The sequence below is a fragment of the Eurosta solidaginis genome, chromosome 3 (genome assembly GCF_040869045.1).
Source record: "Eurosta solidaginis isolate ZX-2024a chromosome 3, ASM4086904v1, whole genome shotgun sequence".
Classification (NCBI taxonomy): Eukaryota; Metazoa; Arthropoda; class Insecta; order Diptera; family Tephritidae; genus Eurosta; species Eurosta solidaginis.
This window is the reverse complement of record NC_090321.1, coordinates 115411405-115430555: the sequence shown is the minus strand read 5'-3', so window position 1 is coordinate 115430555 and position 19151 is coordinate 115411405. Positions and strand designations below refer to the sequence as shown.

General features: G+C 45.9%; 2 protein-coding genes and 2 pseudogenes across 2 annotated transcripts; 1 reads left to right on the top strand and 3 right to left on the bottom strand.

The window, feature by feature from the left end:
- Window positions 1-394: 394 nt before the first annotated feature.
- LOC137245977 (maestro heat-like repeat-containing protein family member 1) lies at window positions 395-1847 on the bottom strand. The gene is made up of 3 exons (XM_067777136.1): window positions 1839-1847; window positions 706-811; window positions 395-576 (listed from the first exon to the last, which is right to left on the bottom strand). Exons 1-3 carry the CDS (start codon window positions 1845-1847, stop codon window positions 395-397), a joined length of 297 nt encoding a protein of 98 aa, XP_067633237.1.
- Window positions 1848-2050: 203 nt separating this feature from the next.
- On the bottom strand, window positions 2051-3143 carry LOC137245976 (maestro heat-like repeat-containing protein family member 1; annotated as a pseudogene).
- A 1-nt stretch (window position 3144) lies between these two features.
- On the bottom strand, window positions 3145-3613 carry LOC137245975 (maestro heat-like repeat-containing protein family member 1; annotated as a pseudogene).
- A 122-nt stretch (window positions 3614-3735) lies between these two features.
- LOC137245973 (cytochrome b-c1 complex subunit 2, mitochondrial-like) lies at window positions 3736-4427 on the top strand. The gene is made up of 2 exons (XM_067777135.1): window positions 3736-3750; window positions 3813-4427. Exons 1-2 carry the CDS (start codon window positions 3736-3738, stop codon window positions 4425-4427), a joined length of 630 nt encoding a protein of 209 aa, XP_067633236.1.
- The last annotated feature ends 14724 nt before the right edge of the window (window positions 4428-19151 follow it).

The window sequence follows — 19151 nt, the reverse complement described above, 5'->3', positions numbered from 1 at the left end:
CAATATAATGACTGAAGATATCTCCCCACATGGCTTCAACGGCGCTAAACGCGAAAACAAACCTACAGCTGCTATACGCTGACCATCGTATGGTGATGATACGTATTTACTGACTGCAGAACAACATGTTTCATTTTACTCGAAGCAATTTGAATTTGATTTACTAAGCCAATAGCCATTGGCGTTAATAATTCAATATAATTTTTCAAATTGGTGCTGCTGGCTAATTGCGTATACACTGTTAGTACGGTAGCTATTGGTTCCATTTCTAAATTGCCAAGGAATACTTGACATGTTTCTAAAACGATTTGCCAGGTATTCAATTTGATTAGTATTCAATTCGATTGGTATGAAACCAAATTTCGATTTTGTCGTGTTGGATATTGAGTTGTTATTAGAGGTGTTTTGACAATGATTTTAACAAAGTATCGACCATTTTCGCGAGTAAGTGAAAGCAAAACAGCGCCTCATAATGACCTTTTACGGTCTGTGACTTTTCATAGTCTGGGTAAAGGCAGGCCAAATCAAAGAGACTCGATATTAGTTGATCAGCCACAGGATCCAGTATAGTTGGCTCTAAAGCAATATTTGTTTTTTTTTTTTAAACTGATGCAAGGAATTGTGTCACTGAATTGCATTGGATAGAACGGCGATAAAGTGCTAATATTTGTGGTATTAGACGCAATTATTGATCTTGTATCTTACCCACAGGTAATAAGGGATACATTGAAGAGAGTGCTTGTAATATTTCTACGCATACTTTGAGTTCACGTGAACTTAACCATTGATTGAAGAGCACATCGTATGCAACCTATATTTCAGGTGCGCAATCGTTAGATAATAGGCAATTGTTGAGGACGTGTTTTCGGAGTTAGTTGTAATATTGCCGGTGACTGCCTTGCTGGCGGTACGTCTGGCTCTCGGTAATTCTAGTAAAGCTTCGCTGAAGTGTTGTTCCGAGAATTCAGAGCCGTAACAAAATCCTCAAACCCCTCACTGGCAGTACCTGGGGAAAAGATAAAGAAACGCTCATGACTACATACAAAGCAATTAGCCAGCCGATTACGTGCTACGCGTCACCAATATGGTCGCCAAGCCTAAAAATTGCCCACTGGAAGAAGCTACAGGCCTGCCAAAATACTGCTCTCAGATTTGCCACGGGCTGTCTTCTTATGTCCCCAGAACACCATCTGCATAATGAGGCGAGAATACTCCCCATCAGGGAGAGAAATGAGATGCCGACCAAACAGTTCCTGTTGAATACCCAGAAACCTGAGCATCCCAACAGACATCTGATTGATGAACCAGCACCGGCTAGGGGCTTAATGAGTCATCTCCGTAAGCATTTTGCGGAAATACGGCACCTGAGAACCCAGCCGTATGAAGCGAAAAAACACAAGCAGGTCCTTGGTGAACTCCATAAACAGGCGTCGGACCTTTATGCCGGGAATTGCCCGGTGAATCCTGTACTTAAAGAAAAGTATCCAAAACTCGCGGAAGAGGAACGCATACTCCCCAGGGAAACGCGTGTCGCTCTTGCTCAACTTCGTTCTGGATACTGTAACAGGTTAAACTCTTACCTATCCAGAATCAACCCCGACATACAAAATGTATGCCCCGCTTGCAATGTGTCCCCACATGACACCAACCATCTCTTTAATTGTAATGTGGAACGAACGCCTCTAACACCCCTTTCCTTATGGTCCACCCTGTTGAAACGGCAAGTTTCCTTGGATTCCCGTTAGAGGATATTGATGACAATTTGTGATCGGTCGCGGCTGTTAGGTGGGGCGAAGCATTGCTACAACAACAACAACATAAGGCCTAATGTCGTTAACGCAGTGCATTGACAATCAGAAGTAGAGTGTAGACTTTTGACGTTTGCTACGCTTTTTCATTTCCAGAATGAGGAAACGTCATTCATTTACGACATGCGGTGAGTATAGTTACTGTTCATATAGTAAAATTTGCTAATTTTAACCTTTTTCCTTTTTTCTTGTTTTTCTTTGCAGATTCTAATGTATATATATATACACCATGGAACAATAATTTACGTGCACACATATTCGGTTTGAGCATTGCGTTCGGAAAGAAAGTTGTGTAGGATGCCTATAACAATTGCAGTGCTTCCATGCACTTCGGCCCACTGACTACTTAATTTGGATATTGCCGAATCATTGAAATCTTGTATGTGGTCAGGTAACTCCATAGCAATTAATTTAACAAAATCGACTATAAAACGCCATAATTTAATTGCCCATGATCAATAAGATTTCGCTGCACCATCTCATTTACTGTTGGTGCATTTAATACACCACAAACTTTGCGTAAGGTACCTTTGCATGCTCGCATTATAGTCGCCTCGCCTTCACTGAAATGTAATGAAATCGGAAAAAATTTGCAATCAGTTGCTTGTGTAATGCTTCTGTATGCGCTTGTTTGGACTCACACAAATCACCAAACAAAATAATCAGTGCTTCACGTATTTCAATTGAATAAATACCAAAAAATGGGCGTATACGTATAGCCAATGAGGCATGAAATGATTACAAACGATCGATAGGCAACGTTTGTAAAAATGCGCGCTAAACCACACTTTTCAATGGTATGTTTATAAGACAATCACCAGCCGTATCATCGATACCCTCACGTAATGCCGTAACTGCAGCCTCTGTATACTTTCCAATATCATGCTCAGTCAAACTACTCACATAACCTAAACCCTGTATGCTGATACCACGCACTATTGCGTTAGGATCACTCAGTTCTGAACTTAAGTGCAATATAATGACTGAAGATATCTCCCCACATGGCTTCAATAGCGCTAAACGCGAAAACAAACCTACAGCTGCTATACGCTGACCATCGTATTGTGATGACTGACTGCAGTAACAACATGTTTCATTGTACTCGAAGCAATTTGAATTTGATTTACTAAGCCAATAGCCATTGGCGTTAATATTTCAATATAATTCAATTGCGTATACACTGTTAGTACGGTAGCTATTGGTTCCATTTCTAAATTGCCAAGGAATGCTTGAAATGTTTCTAAAACGATTTGCCAGGTATTCAATTGGATTAGTATTCAATTCGATTGGTATGAAACCAAATTTCGATTTTGTCGTGTTGGATATTGAGTTGTTATCAGAGGTGTTTTAACAATGATTTCAACAAAGTATCGAAAATTTTCGCTGCATAAATACCGGCGAGTAAGGGAAAGCAAAACAGCACCTCATAATGACCTTTTACGGTCTATGACTTTTCATAGTCTGGGTAAACGCAGGCCAAATCAAAGAGACTCGATATTAGTTGATCAGCCACAGGATCCAGTATAGTTGGCTCTAAAGCGATATTTGTTTTTTTTTTTTTTTGAAACTGATGCAAGGAATTGTGTCACTGAATTGCATTGGATAAAACGGCGATAAAGCGCTAATATTTGTGGTATTAGACGTAATAATTGATCTTGTATCTTACCCACAGGTAATAAGGGATACATTGAAAAGAGTGCTTGTAATATTTCTACGCATACTTTGGGTTCACGTGAACTTAACCATTGATTGAAGAGCACATCGTATGCAACCGATATTTCAGTAGCGCAATCGTTAGATAATAGGCAATTGTTGAGGACGTGTTTTCGGAGTTAGTTGTAATATTGCCGGTGGCTGCCTTGCTGGCGTTACGTCTGACTCTTAGTAATTCTAGTAAAGCTTCGCTGAAGTGGCCAATAGCGTACGCATGTGCTTGCTTGATGTGATATTGTTTGACGTCACGCAAGTTGGGCCATATGATCGCTACTGACTACTGACCTGCAGACTGGAAGTGGAAAATCTGATTCGGCTACTTATTATGACGGCGATACACGCAAGGATGCAGCAGGTGTTGTTGCACATGTCACAGTTCCTGGTAAAGGTGCTTCGCTATTGAAACAGAAGGAAGCTGTAGCATTTCCTGTCTTACAAGCTGTAGGTGCTGGTGCTGCTACCAAACGTGGTAATATTAATGTTTCAGTCGGTAAAGCATTGCAAGGCGTAATTTATGATGCACCAGCTTCATGTGCCACCCTTAATGCTTCATATGCAGTTGCGTGTCCTTTTGGGTTTGTAGTATCTGCTGATTCCCAACATATTGGCAAGGCCGTAGATGCACTAACACGCGCTTTGAAATCAGGCTCAGTATCATCCAATGATGTCAATCGTGGTAAAGCTGTATTGAAAGCTGCCTTATTGGAGAGTTATGCTACCGATAGTTCTTTGATCAAACAAATTACTCTCCAGGCAATACACACTAAACAAGTACATAGCATTGATGCATTATTGGCGGCCATCGATGCTGTTACTCAGCAGGATGCAAGAGGCTCCCAAGAAAGCTGGCTCATAAAAGCTTGCTGCAATTTGGCCAACGTACCATATGCATCAGATCTAGCTTAAATATGTATATATTTATAAAATAATTTATTATTGGTATGTTCTGTCAAGAGCAAGAAATACGATATGACCTTCAAAAAAACTAATTAAAGCCTAAATTAAATAGTCCTTTGGATGTAATCTAAGATAGGCTACTGAAATAGTTAATGAATGTTCCTCTATGTACGGCTGATTATCTGCTGAACGGGCTAATTCTTCAATTGTAAAAGTAATAAGTTTTTAACTCGGCTCTGATGGTATGAGTGTGTCCGAGTTAACAACACGTTCGATGACCGTTGGCTCTGGCAGCTTTTGATTGTTTGTAATCATACACGGTATGAAATTTGAATATTTTTTTTTGTTTTGATTAAAATTTTCAAAGAATGCTGTCTTGGGTAAAATGTTTTGAAAAAAAAAATGTCATACTTTTTGGGGCTGTTAACAAATTTTCGTTATTTAAGCCAATGTTCCTTTCACAAGAGGACAAGTTAATTTATTTGTAAACATTTTCGTGAGAAATTCGATTGTTTTGAGCTATTTATTTGGAATTTTATGCAACTCTTTTGATTTTGCAAATTTTAACAACGAATCTCGTATATACTGAAATTTAACTTTCCAGTTCATTCTTAAAAGGCGTTAGTTGAAAGTGGGATATGATAGGAAAACAGAATAGAAGAAGTGGAATATTGTACGGCTTATTTAATTATTTTCTAAATGCGGAGGGTTTATCTTGTAACGTAGCAAATGCTACGCCACAATATCTATTTCCCATTTAGCGCCCACCCCTAACGTTATATTTTCCACTTACTGCCCAACCCTAGTAGTGTATGTACCGACATACATATACATACACACTGGCCAAACAACCATCGCGTAAGCACAAGGCAATCCAGCGATTATGAACGCACAATGCTTGGGAATTTTCATTCGTGGCGCACTGTGCGCGCCAATGCGAGCATAAATCCCAATGTGTTCATAGTTATACATATATGAATAAAGTGATTTGCCGGAATACACCAGGCACACTTCGCCGTAGGTAAGTGAAGTGCGTGTCGGCCGCCATTGGCGGTCAAGGGGTGCCCTTTGGGTTAGGAGGGTGCGTTACAAGGTCGGTTCCACCGATGGTACGCCCCCCCCCCCCCTGCTTATCGGACGCCCTACCGGTTACCCACATTTTCCGTGAGTAAGACGGGATTTACACTCTTATTACTCAATGGAAAGGTAATGCACGAGCAGCCTTCTCGGGTGGGAAGCAAACCTGTCCCAACGCCAGTGGCGGGGCGGATTCCCCCACTACCCTGGCAGACCGCCTGAGCCAATATAAATACATTCTAGGGACTCACTTTGGGTCGACGGCGGGTAAAGTTACAAGGTCGGTTCTGCTGATGGTAATCCCCCCGGCCTATTGGGCAACCCTAATATTTTGTCTTCATCTCCTCTGAGTAAGTCGGGGCTCACCCCTCCCTCCCCCTATTACTCAGAGGAAGGGTAATGCACGAATATACAGCTCAGGTAAGAGGGGAACACGTCCCAACGCCTGCGGCGGGACAAACTCCCCTACAACCCTAGCCGAATACCCGAGCCAATATATATTTTAGTTAGTTAAACTAGCCTCGTACTAATAGACACTTCGCCGTAGGTACCATCATCACCACGATCCCGATCCTCGGACATCCCATCTCGAAGTCTAGCCACCCGTCGTCATAGCTATTGGTCAGAGGCACCGTCATTCAATATTCTCTCTTCGGGCGTGATCCTAACTACCGCCGTCATTACTACCGCCGTTAGCACCCCTTGGCGAGAGCCACTTGTGAGCGATACTACCTAGTGAACATTTCTCTCCCTCTCTCTCTCTCCTGTATTCAAGGTTGTGGATATTTTAGCCTGAGAGTCTAATTTACTGCGTATTTATTTAGGTGGGGGAATTGGGACCTCCATCCGACTCTGGATCGACTTGAGCATACCTCAGCCTTTGACCAAACCCACCTCATAAATGACGCCCGAGCAGGAACACGTTTCCTCAGACGACTGCGCCAAAACCAACAAGAGCACCAACACTGTAGGAACGGGTTCACCGAACACACAACCAACAATTGACACAAACATAAGCAAAACCACCACCACCACGCTCAACGTCGACTCTCTAGGCTGCATTTACCTGCTGAAGAAGGAGAGGCTAATCGAAGTATGCAAACGATACCGAATCTACACCGAAGGACATACCGTCGCCGAATTGCGTAACACACTCAGCGCATACGTCCAAGACCAACGCAAGCGTAAGTCAACGGAAAATATTTTGAGAGAGGTAGAGATGGAGATCGCCGCCGAAGAGGCCATGCCAGTCACATCTACGCAAAACATCACGCCGGCCGTCACAATCAAAGCAATATCCCCCCAGGGCGAGCAGAGCGGCATAAGTAACACGGAGGTCATGAATACAGTCCGCCGCTGGGATGTACATTACGCTGAAGGCGACACATTATACGACTTCCTGGAAAGGATTGAGGAACTGGCAGAATGCTATCTGATTCAGCCAGATCAACTCCTCCCAACCCTTCCAGAGATCCTGCGTGGCAAAGCCCTTCAATGGTTCCGCGTGCGAAAACAACAACTGCGAACATGGGCTGACTTCCGCTCCGAAGCCCGAAAATTCTTTTTGCCAAAGTGACACATTAGCCAGCTAGAGGACGCTATCCGCCAACGAAAACAGACGAGCAGAGAGAAGGCCAAAGACTATATCCTCGCCCTCCAGACGATGATTCGCCAACACCCGACCTTGTGCAAGGAAGATCACCTAGAACGCATATACAACGGCCTATGGGTGGAATATCGGCTTTTTGTGAAGCGGGGCGAATTCCAAACGATAGAGCAGCTCATGGAGCTCACCGACGAATACGAACTGCTGCGAAGCGAAGAAGCCATACAGAGCCGACTGTTAGCGGATAGCTTAAGCACAGTAGTAATCGAGGAGCTGGAGGAGCGGAATGATCAGCTAACGCACTCACTGTCCACCCTCACTAACCGATACGACGCAAGGAACACCTGCTGGCGATGCAAGAAACGCGGCCACCGCCGCTTCCAGTGCACCAACAAGAGACGGCTTTTTGTTCCAGGTGCTGCCGAGACGGAACGCCCTCCAGGGATTGTGGTGCCACGGAATGAACCGAGATGAACCGATAACACCCGCAACACCATCACCCGTGGCAAGAAGGAAGCAAAACGATGGACGTTTTTACGTCCAGGTGTCCATCGAAGGAATAACGTGCTGCGCCCTGATCGACACTGGGCCCACCCTGTCGTATATCGATGAGGTGGTCAGGACTCATTTGGAGCGACGAAAGATTCCACCGCTACCCAAATGTCGCAACGTGCAACTCGCCGATCAATCGTGCACCTCGAGCACCCACTCCTACCCAGTCAAGATCAAGTACAATGGCCAAACCACCAGTACGCTAGTATCTGCTATTCCTTACCTGGCCGAGACCGTCATCATGGGTATGGATTTTATGGCAAAACGGAACGTTACCTTCTCACTGGATGGAAAGCCCCTTTCCCGTGTTGGTCAGGGAGAAACAGGGAACCTGGAGGATGTGTATTGACTATCGTCAGCTTAACGCCGTCAGCGAGCCTGACGCCTACCCGCTACCTCAGATTGGAGTAACACTAGACCAACTTCGCGAAGCGCAATACATCTCAACTATCGACTTAAAGAATGGTTACTGGCAGATCCCACTATCTAAGAAATCACGCCCGTTCACCGCTTTTACCGTTCCCGGCAGGGGACTCTACCAATGGAAAGTGATGCCGTTCGGCCTCCACTCCGCCCCGCTACATTCCAACGAGCTTTAGATGCCATCCTAGGTCCCGAGCTACAACCGAAAGTATTCGCCTACCTAGATGACATCATCGTACTCGGCAACACCTTCTCCGAACATGTGGCCTACCTACGTGAGGTTTTCAGAAGACTACAGAAGCACCGAATGGTGATCAACTTCGACAAATGCAGCTTTGCGCAACGAGAGTTAAACTACTTAGGCCACATCCTCAGCCGCGAAGGCAACCACACCGACTCAAAGAAAGTAGGCGCCGTGAAAGAACTGCCGCCACCGCAAACCATACGAGAACTACGCCGCTTCCTTGGACTTGCATCATGGTACCGTCGCTTCGTGGAAAACTTTTCAACACTTGCCGCACCGCTTAATCGCCTCCTCAAAAAGGGTCAGAAATGGGAATGAGGGCAACCAAAACAAGATGCATTTGAAACCCTCAAAACTAGACTCACCAGCGCGCCAATTCTTTGCTGTCCTGACTTCGCCAGGCCGTTTGTGCTACAGACCGACGCAAGTAGCGAAGGGCTAGGCATTGTGCTGTTCCAACGCAATACTGACCAGGAAATGGTAGTAGCGTATGCCTGCCGAAGTCTAACGGAATTAGAAAAACGGTATTCCGCTACCGAACAAGAATGCTTGGCTGTACTATGGGGAATACGTAAAATGAGGCCATATTTAGAAGGATACCAATTTACCGTAATCACCGACCACCATTCACTAAAATGGCTCCACAAATTGCAGAAGCCATCAGAACGACTGGCCAGGTGGGCCCTGGAGCTGCAAAAATTTAACTTCACCATAGAATATCGGAAGGGCACCCTCAACGTGGTAGCCGACGCTCTTTTCAGATGCCCGTTATCAGACAAAAACCAAGGTGTAAGCACACTATTCACCGTCAGTACGAACAACAACGACTGGTACGATAAGAGAATGCTGCAGGTACGCAAACCCCCGAAGCTGAACCCCGACTTCCAAGTGATTAACGACCGGCTGTTCCGATACGTAGCACGGAAAAATCCACTCAGCCGAGCGCCACAGTGGAAGCTTTGCATTGCGACCAACCAGAAGACCGGTATCTTGCAAGAAGTCCACGACGCCGCCACCGCAGGACACCTATGTATTAAGAAAACCATGAACGAGCACAAAAAAAATTACTACTGGCCAGGGATGTACCGCGACGTAACCAACTACGTGCGCAGGTGTCTCTCCTGCGCAGCGTATAGGGTAGAACAAAAACGCCCCGCCGGCCTGATGGCCACAATGCTCACGACAATGGGAGATTGTCACAGCTGACTTTGTGGGGCCACTTCCGCGATCAAGACAGGAAACACATGCTTACTAGTCCTGGGGGCTTACTCTGTATTGCGATGCGAAAGGCAGTGCGATGCGAAAATAAATTGCGATGCGAAAGGTAATTGGAACTCTGTAGCGCTATCGCATCGCTAACAATGTCGCTTTTTTATTTTTCGCTAATTTTTTGCTCGAGTATGCATCACTGACCAAACTCAAAGAAAGAGAACAAAAGAAACAAGGCGATTACAATTTCGGCAAACGATTAATTTTTGTTGAACAAATTAAAAAAAGGATTCTGTAGCATTATGGAACGATTTAAATGAAGAAAGGATTGATTTAAATGAAGAAATCCTCCCAGTTCAGAAATTGAACTGGAAGAAGTGAACGTGATAAATACAGAAAATGTGGAAAATCATAGAATGGGAAATATTGCTAGTTGTATCAGAGAACAAATAAAAAATGACATGATTTCCAATAGAAATGCTTTATAAAAAAGTGGTTTCGATTTAATTGTTATTTATTTATGTATTTTAAGTCAGCTAGGATTACAAATTGTTGCTTTTGTGTTTGTTTTGTTTTTTGAGTTGTCCTATATATTTTTAAATGAATATAAAGATATCAATTTATAAAATCATCAATTAATACTTACATATTTGAACAATGCGAATGCCTTTACTTGTAGCAAGAAAAATGCGAAAATGAATGCTGTTTGACATTCGCTGTCGCTTTACAGAGTGCCGGCAATGCGAAAAGGGAGAAAAATTGCGAATGGGCAAAATGTGAATGCGAAAGTCAAAATATACATGCGAATGTCAAGATACAGAGTACCGATTTTGCGATTTCGCGTATTTTTTCTTTCGCATCGCAATACAGAGTAGGCCCCCTGGTCGACAAATTTCCTAAGTGGGTCGAACTGGTCCCCGTACGCAGCGCCACCACCGCTACCGTCATTAAAGCACTCAGGGAGAGGATAATCTATCACTTCGGATGCGCAGACATCTTCCTCAGCGATAACGGTAAGCAGTTCGTCGCCAACACCTTGACGACGTTCCTGAAGGACCATAACATCACTCATCGATTTACCGCAGCGTACGCCCAGCACGAAAACCCCACCGAACGCGTTAACCGCGTTGTCAAAACAATGATAGCACAGCGTACAAAAAAAGACCATCGAGACTGGGACCAGCAACTACCAGAAATCGCCTTCGCCCTAAATACTGCGCAACACGAATCAACGCACACATCCGCCGCTGAAATAAACTTTAACCGCAACGTCGTTGGGCCAAGAGAAGCGCAATAAAAAGATACTGTACCTGAAGAACCGCCCACGGTACAACCACCCGTTACGGAATTATGGAAGGAAATATCGACACACCTAGCCACAGCGTCGAAACAATAAAAGAAATACTATGATCTTCGCAGACGACCGTGGAAGCCACAAGTAGGAGACCGGGTGATGAAAAGAGACCACCCCCTCTCATCAGCCGCCGATCACTTCGCACAAAAACTTGCGCCCAAATTTTCCGGCCCGTACACCGTCGCCGGGTTCGTCTCAGCAAATACGGTCAAGCTTATGCGAACGGAACAAGGCAATGAACGACAAACTCACGCCCACCTACAAGTCTTAAAACCGTTCCGCTGTAGTCACTAAGAAACATATAGTCCAGCAATACCAAAATTTGGCGCTCGAAAAATTTATTATAATTTGATCTTTCTTCAGTTTCTCCAACCACAGGAACCATGGCATACGTATCACGGAACATTAAAAAAAAACACAACCCACCGGATGAGCCAGTGCCCGTAGCGCCATGGAAACCTCCATTTGAGGTAGTACCGTGGCCGCCAAGTAAGCCACGCATACTGGACGTAAAGATCTTTTGGGGCCAACCATTGGTAGTCGGCCATCTAAATGCCATCGTGTGCAACGAAACACCCAATCACGAGACAACACAAGATGAACTAATTCGGGATCCACCCGATAGCACGACGTTACAACCCAAACAAGACACGTTCGCCGGGCTTACATTAAACTACCAAAAGGCAACCCCCAGAGATGGAGATTCAAATGGAAGCGAACCCGTTGGGTCACAGCACTCAGAATAGACGAAAATCACGCCATAGTGAAGTCGCACGGACAGTCCAAGATGGTACGGTTCGCAAACGTTGAGGAGAAACAGGAGACGCCCTAGTTAATAAGTTGCTATACATAAAATGTAAATTTATTTGAAAGAAATGTAATTTTTTTGAAATGTATATACTTTAACCATAAAAATGTTAAGTTAAATGAATTTCGCACTTGAAATATGGATTTAAAAAGGAATGAAATGTACATATTATTGGGAAAAAAATAACACATATATACATATATATATTATAAATAAAGAAAACATAAAAGAACACATGTACACACATGTCGGCCGAGCCATCGGATCCAATCGGTGGCAAAATTTACCTGGGCCCTGCCCATGGTAGTGCAGGCCTCTGGGCCAAAACTCTAGAATGCCACAACCTTTCGTCCGCCGAAGTAGGAGGGGACTGTAACGTAGCAAATGCTACGCCACAATATCTATTTCCCATTTAGCGCCCACCCCTAACGTTATATTTTCCACTTACTGCCCACCCCTAGTAGTGTATGTACCGACATACATATACATATATACTGGCCCAACAACCATCGCGCAAGTACAAGGCAAGCCAGCGATGGTGAACGCACAATGCTTGGGAATTTTCATTCGTGGCGCGCTGTGCGCGACAATGCGAGCATAATTCCCAATGTGTTCATAGTTACATATGAATAAAGTGATTTGCCGGAATACACCAGGCACACTTCGCCGTAGGTAAGTGAAGTGCGTGTCGGCCGCCATTGGCGGTCGACAAGGGGTGCCCTTTGGGTTAGGAGGGTGCGTTACAAGGTCGGTTCCACCGATGGTACGCCCCCCTCCCCTGCTTATCGGACGCCTTGCCGGTTTACCCACATTTCCCGTGAGTAAGACGGGATTTACACCCCTTATTACTCACTGGAAAGGTAATGCACGAGCAGCCTTCTCGGGTGGGAAGGAAACCCGTCCCAACGCCAGTGGCGGGGCGGATTTCCCCCAATACCTTGGCAGAACCCCCGAGCCAATATAAATACATTCTAGGGACTCCATTTGGGTCGACGGGGGGTAAAGTTACAAGGTCGGTTCTGCTGATGGTACCCCCCCCCCCCCCCCCCCCCCCCCCGGCCTATTGGTCAACCCTAATATTTTGTCATCATCTCCTTTGAGTAAGACGGGGCTTACCCCCCCCCCCCCCCCCCCCCCCCCCCCCGCTCCCCTTTTAGACAGAGGAAGGGTAATGCACGAATATACGGCTCAGGTAAGAGGGGAACACGTCCCAACGCCTGCGGCGGGACAAACTCCCCTAATACCCTAGCCGAATACCCGAGCCATTATATATTGTAGTTAGTTAAAGTAGCCTCGTTCTAATAAACACTTCGCCGTAGGTACCATCATCACCACGATCCCGATCCTTGGACATCCCATTCCGAAGTCTAGCCACCCGTCGTCATAGCTATTTGGTGAGAGGCACCGTCATTCAGTATTCTCTCTTCGGGCGTGATCCTATCTACCGCCGTCATTACTACCGCCGTTAGCACCCCTTGGCGAGAGTCACAGTCCTTCGCCGCCGTAGCAGCTCATGGAGCTCACCGACGAATACGAACTGCTGCGAAGCGAAGAAGCCATACAGAGCCGACTGTTAGCGCATAGCTTAAGCACAGTAGTAATCGAGGAGCTGGAGGAGCGGAATGATCAGCTAACGCACTCACTGTCCACCCTTACTAACCGATACGACGCAAGGAACACCTGCTGGCGATGCAAGAAACGCGGCCACCGCCGCTTCCAGTGCACCAACAAGAGACGACTTTTTTGTTCCAGGTGCTGCCGAGACGGAACGCTCTCCAGGGATTGTGGTGCCACGGAATGAACCGAGATGAACCGATAACACCCGCACCACCATCACCCGTGGCAAGAAGGAAGCAAAACGATGGACGTTTTTACGTCCAGGTGTCCATCGAAGGATTAACGTGCCGCGCCCTGATCGACACTGGGCCCACCCTGACGTATATCGATGATGTGGTCAGGACTCATTTGGAGCGACGAAAGATTCCACCGCTACCCAAATGTCGCAACGTGCAACTCGCCGATCAATCGTGAACCTCGAGCACCCACTCCTACCCAGTCAAGATCAAGTACAATGGCCAAACCACCAGTACGCTAGTATCTGTTATTCCTTACCTGGCCGAGAGCGTCATCATGGGTATGGATTTTATGGCAAAACGGAACGTTACCTTCTCACTGGATGGAAAGCCCCTTTCCCGTGTTGGTCGGGGAGAAACAGGGAACCTGGAGGATGTGTATTGACTATCGTCAGCTTAACGCCGTCAGCGAGCCTGACGCCTACCCGCTACCTCAGATTGGAGTAACACTAGACCAACTTCGCGAAGCGCAATACATCTCAACTATCGACTTAAAGAATGGTTACTGGCAGATCCCACTATCTAAGAAATCACGCCCGTTCACCGCTTTTCCCGTTCCCGGCAGGGGACTCTACCAATGGAAAGTGATGCCGTTCGGCCTCCGCTCCGCCCCGCTACATTCCAACGAGCTTTAGATGCCATCCTAGGTCCCGAGCTACAACCGAAAGTATTCGCCTACCTAGATGACATCATCGTACTCGGCAACACCTTCTCCGAACATATGGCCTACCTACGTGAGGTTTTCAGAAGACTACAGAAGCACCGAATGGTGATCAACTTCGACAAATGCAGCTTTGCGCAACGAGAGTTAAACTACTTAGGCCACATCCTCAGCCGCGAAGGCAACCACACCGACCCAAAGAAAGTAGGCGCCGTGAAAGAAATGCCGCCACCGCAAACCATACGAGAACTACGCCGCTTCCTTGGACTTGCATCATGGTACCGTCGCTTCGTGGAAAACTTTTCAACACTTGCCGCACCGCTTAATCGCCTCCTCAAAAAGGGCCAGAAATGGGAATGAGGGCAACCACAACAAGATGCATTTGAAACCCTCAAAACTAGACTCACCAGCGCGCCAATTCTTTGCTGTCCTGACTTCGCCAGGCCGTTTGTGCTACAGACCGACGCAAGTAGCGAAGGGCTAGGCATTGTGCTGTTCCAACGCCATACTGACCAGGAAATGGTAGTAGCGTATGCCTGCCGAAGTCTCACGGAATTAGAAAAACGGTATTCCGCTACCGAACAAGAATGCTTGGCTGTACTATGGGGAATACGTAAAATGAGGCCATATTTAGAAGGATACCAATTTACCGTAATCACCGACCACCATTCACTAAAATGGCTCCACAAATTGCAGAAGCCATCAGAACGACTGGCCAGGTGGGCCCTGGAGCTGCAAAAATTTAACTTCACCATAGAATATCGGAAGGGCACCCTCAACGTGGTAGCCGACGCTCTTTCCAGATGCCCGTTATCAGACACAAACCAAGGTGTAAGCACACTATTCACCGTCAGTACGAACAACAACGACTGGTACGACAAGAGAATGCTGCAGGTACGCAAACCCCCGAAGCTGAACCCCGACTTCCAAGTGATTAACGACCGGCTGTTCCGATACGTAGCACGGAAAAATCCCCTCAGCCGAGCGCCACAGTGGAAGCTTTGCATTCCGACCAACCAGAAGACCGGTATCTTGCAAGAAGTCCACGACGCCGCCACCGCAGGACACCTATGTATTAAGAAAACCATGAACGAGCACAAAAAAAATTACTACTGGCCAGGGATGTACCGCGACGTAACCAACTACGTGCGCAGGTGTCTCTCCTGCGCAGCGTATAAGGTAGAACAAAAACGCCCCGCCGGCCTGATGGCCACAATGCTCACGACAATGGGAGATTGTCACAGCTGACTTTGTGGGGCCACTTCCGCGATCAAGACAGGAAACACATGCTTACTAGTCCTGGGGGCTTACTCTGTATTGCGATGCGAAAGGCAGTGCGATGCGAAAATAAATTGTGATGCGAAAGGTAATTGGAACTCTGTAGCGCTATCGCATCGCTAACAATGTCGCTTTTTTATTTTTCGCTAATTTTTTGCTCGAGTATGCATCACTGACCAAACTCAAAGAAAGAGAACAAAAGAAACAAGGCGATTACAATTTCGGCAAACGATTAATTTTTGTTGAACAAATTAAAAAAAGGATTCTGTAGCATTATGGAACGATTTAAATGAAGAAAGGATTGATTTAAATGAAGAAATCCTCCCAGTTCGGAAATTGAACTGGAAGAAGTGAACGTGATAAATACAGAAAATGTGGAAAATCATAGAATGGGAAATATTGCTAGTTGTATCAGAGAACAAATAAAAAATGACATGATTTCCAATAGAAATGCTTTATAAAAAAGTGGTTTCGATTTAATTGTTATTTATTTATGTATTTTAAGTCAACTAGGATTACAAATTGTTGCTTTTGTGTTTGTTTTGTTTTTTGAGTTGTCCTATATATTTTTAAATGAATATAAAGATATCAATTTATAAAATCATCAATTAATACTTACATATTTGAACAATGCGAATGCCTTTACTTGTAGCAAGAAAAATGCGAAAATGAATGCTGTTTGACATTCGCTGTCGCTTTACAGAGTGCCGGCAATGCGAAAAGGGAGAAAAATTGCGAATGGGCAAAATGTGAATGCGAAAGTCAAAATATACATGCGAATGTCAAGATACAGAGTACCGATTTTGCGATTTCGCGTATTTTTTCTTTCGCATCGCAATACAGAGTAGGCCCCCTGGTCGACAAATTTCCTAAGTGGGTCGAACTGGTCCCCGTACGCAGCGCCACCACCGCTACAGTCATTAAAGCACTCAGGGACAGGATAATCTATCACTTCGGATGCGCAGACATCTTCCTCAGCGATAACGGTAAGCAGTTCGTCGCCAACACCTTGACGACGTTCCTGAAGGACCATAACATCACTCATCGATTTACCGCAGCGTACGCCCCGCACGAAAACCCCACCGAACGCGTTAATCGCGTTGTCAAAACAATGATAGCACAGCGTACAAAAAAAGACCATCGAGACTGGGACCAGCAACTACCAGAAATCGCCTTCGCCCTAAATACTGCGCAACACGAATCAACGCACACATCCGCCGCTGAAATAAACTTTAACCGCAACGTCGTTGGGCCAAGAGAAGCGCAATAAAAATATACTGTACCCGAAGAACCGCCCACGGTACAACCACCCGTTACGGAATTATGGAAGGAAATATCGAAACACCTAGCCACAGCGTCGAAACAATAAAAGAAATACTATGATCTTCGCAGACGACCGTGGAAGCCACAAGTAGGAGACCGGGTGATGAAAAGAGACCACCCCCTCTCATCAGCCGCCGATCACTTCGCACAAAAACTTGCGCCCAAATTTTCCGGCCCGTACACCGTCGCCGGGTTCGTCTCAGCAAATACGGTCAAGCTTATGCGAACGGAACAAGGCAATGAACGACAAACTTACGCCCACCTACAAGTCTTAAAACCGTTCCGCTGTAGTCACTAACAAACATGTAGTCCAGCAATACCAAAATTTGGCGCTCGAAAAATTTATTATAATTTGATCTTTCTTCAGTTTCTCCAACCACAGGTACCATGGCATACGTATCACGGAACATTAAAAAAAACACAACCCACCGGATGAGCCAGTGCCCGTAGCGCCATGGAAACCTCCATTTGAGGCAGTACCGTGGCCGCCAAGTAAGCCACGCATACTGGACGTAAAGATCTTTTGGGGCCAACCATTGGTAGTCGGCCATCTAAATGCCATCGTGTGCAACGAAACACCCAATCACGAGACAACACAAGATGAACTAATTCGGGATCCACCCGATAGCACGACGTTACAACCCAAACAAGACACGTTCTCCGGGCTTACATTAAACTACCAAAAGGCAACCCCCAGAGATGGAGATTCAAATGGAAGCGAACCCGTTGGGTCACAGCACTCAGAATAGACGAAAATCACGCCATAGTGAAGTCGCACGGACAGTCCAAGATGGTACGGTTCGCCAACGTTGAGGAGAAACAGGAGACGCCCTAGTTAATAAGTTGCTATACATAAAATGTAAATTTATTTGAAAGAAATGTAATTTTTTTGAAATGTATATACTTTAACCATAAAAATGTTAAGTTAAATGAATTTCGCACTTGAAATATGGATTTAAAAAGGAATGAAATGTACATATTATTGGGAAAAAAATAACACATATATACATATATATATTATAAATAAAGAAAACATAAAAGAACACATGTACACACATGTCGGCCGAGCCATCGGATCCAATCGGTGGCAAAATTTACCTGGGCCCTGCCCATGGTAGTGCAGGCCTCTGGGCCAAAACTCTAGAATGCCACAACCTTTCGTCCGCCGAAGTAGGAGGGGACTGTAACGTAGCAAATGCTACGCCACAATATCTATTTCCCATTTAGCGCCCACCCCTAACGTTATATTTTCCACTTACTGCCCACCCCTAGTAGTGTATGTACCGACATACATATACATATATACTGGCCCAACAACCATCGCGCAAGTACAAGGCAAGCCAGCGATGGTGAACGCACAATGCTTGGGAATTTTCATTCGTGGCGCGCTGTGCGCGACAATGCGAGCATAATTCCCAATGTGTTCATAGTTACATATGAATAAAGTGATTTGCCGGAATACACCAGGCACACTTCGCCGTAGGTAAGTGAAGTGCGTGTCGGCCGCCATTGGCGGTCGACAAGGGGTGCCCTTTGGGTTAGGAGGGTGCGTTACAAGGTCGGTTCCACCGATGGTACGCCCCCCTCCCCTGCTTATCGGACGCCCTGCCGGTTTACCCACATTTCCCGTGAGTAAGACGGGATTTACACCCCTTATTACTCACTGGAAAGGTAATGCACGAGCAGCCTTCTCGGGTGGGAAGGAAACCCGTCCCAACGCCAGTGGCGGGGCGGATTTCCCCCAATACCTTGGCAGAACCCCCGAGCCAATATAAATACATTCTAGGGACTCCATTTGGGTCGACGGGGGGGTAAAGTTACAAGGTCGGTTCTGCCGATGGTACTTCTTCGCCGTAGGTACCATCATCACCACGATCCCGATCCTTGGACATCCCATTCCGAAGTCTAGCCACCCGTCGTCATAGCTATTTGGTGAGAGGCACCGTCATTCAGTATTCTCTCTTCGGGCGTGATCCTAACTACCGCCGTCATTACTACCGCCGTTAGTACCCCTTGGCGAGAGCCACCGTCATTCGCCGCCGTCTTCACCATCTTAGCTACCGCTAGCTAGCACTCTGTCTCTCTCTCTGCGGATAGCCGTCGTCCTTCGATTATAATATATTGTCAGCGACACTACCTAGTAAACATCTCTCTCCCTCTCTCTCTCTCCTGGATTCAAGGTATTTATTTAGGTGGGGGAAGTGGGGCCTCCATCCGACTCTGGATCGACTTGAGCATACCTCAGCCTTTGACCAAACCCACCTCATAATGCCTGTGTTTTCGTCTACGTTGGACGGAAGTACGACCAATTTCGCAATTGTCCTTTGATTGTTCTGACGTCAACA

Coding starts and splice junctions, on each gene's coding strand:
- LOC137245977 (XM_067777136.1), bottom strand. Junction 577..705: donor GTATCCCTTATTACCTGTGG/GTAAGATACAAG, acceptor ATATTGCTTTAG/AGCCAACTATACTGGATCCT.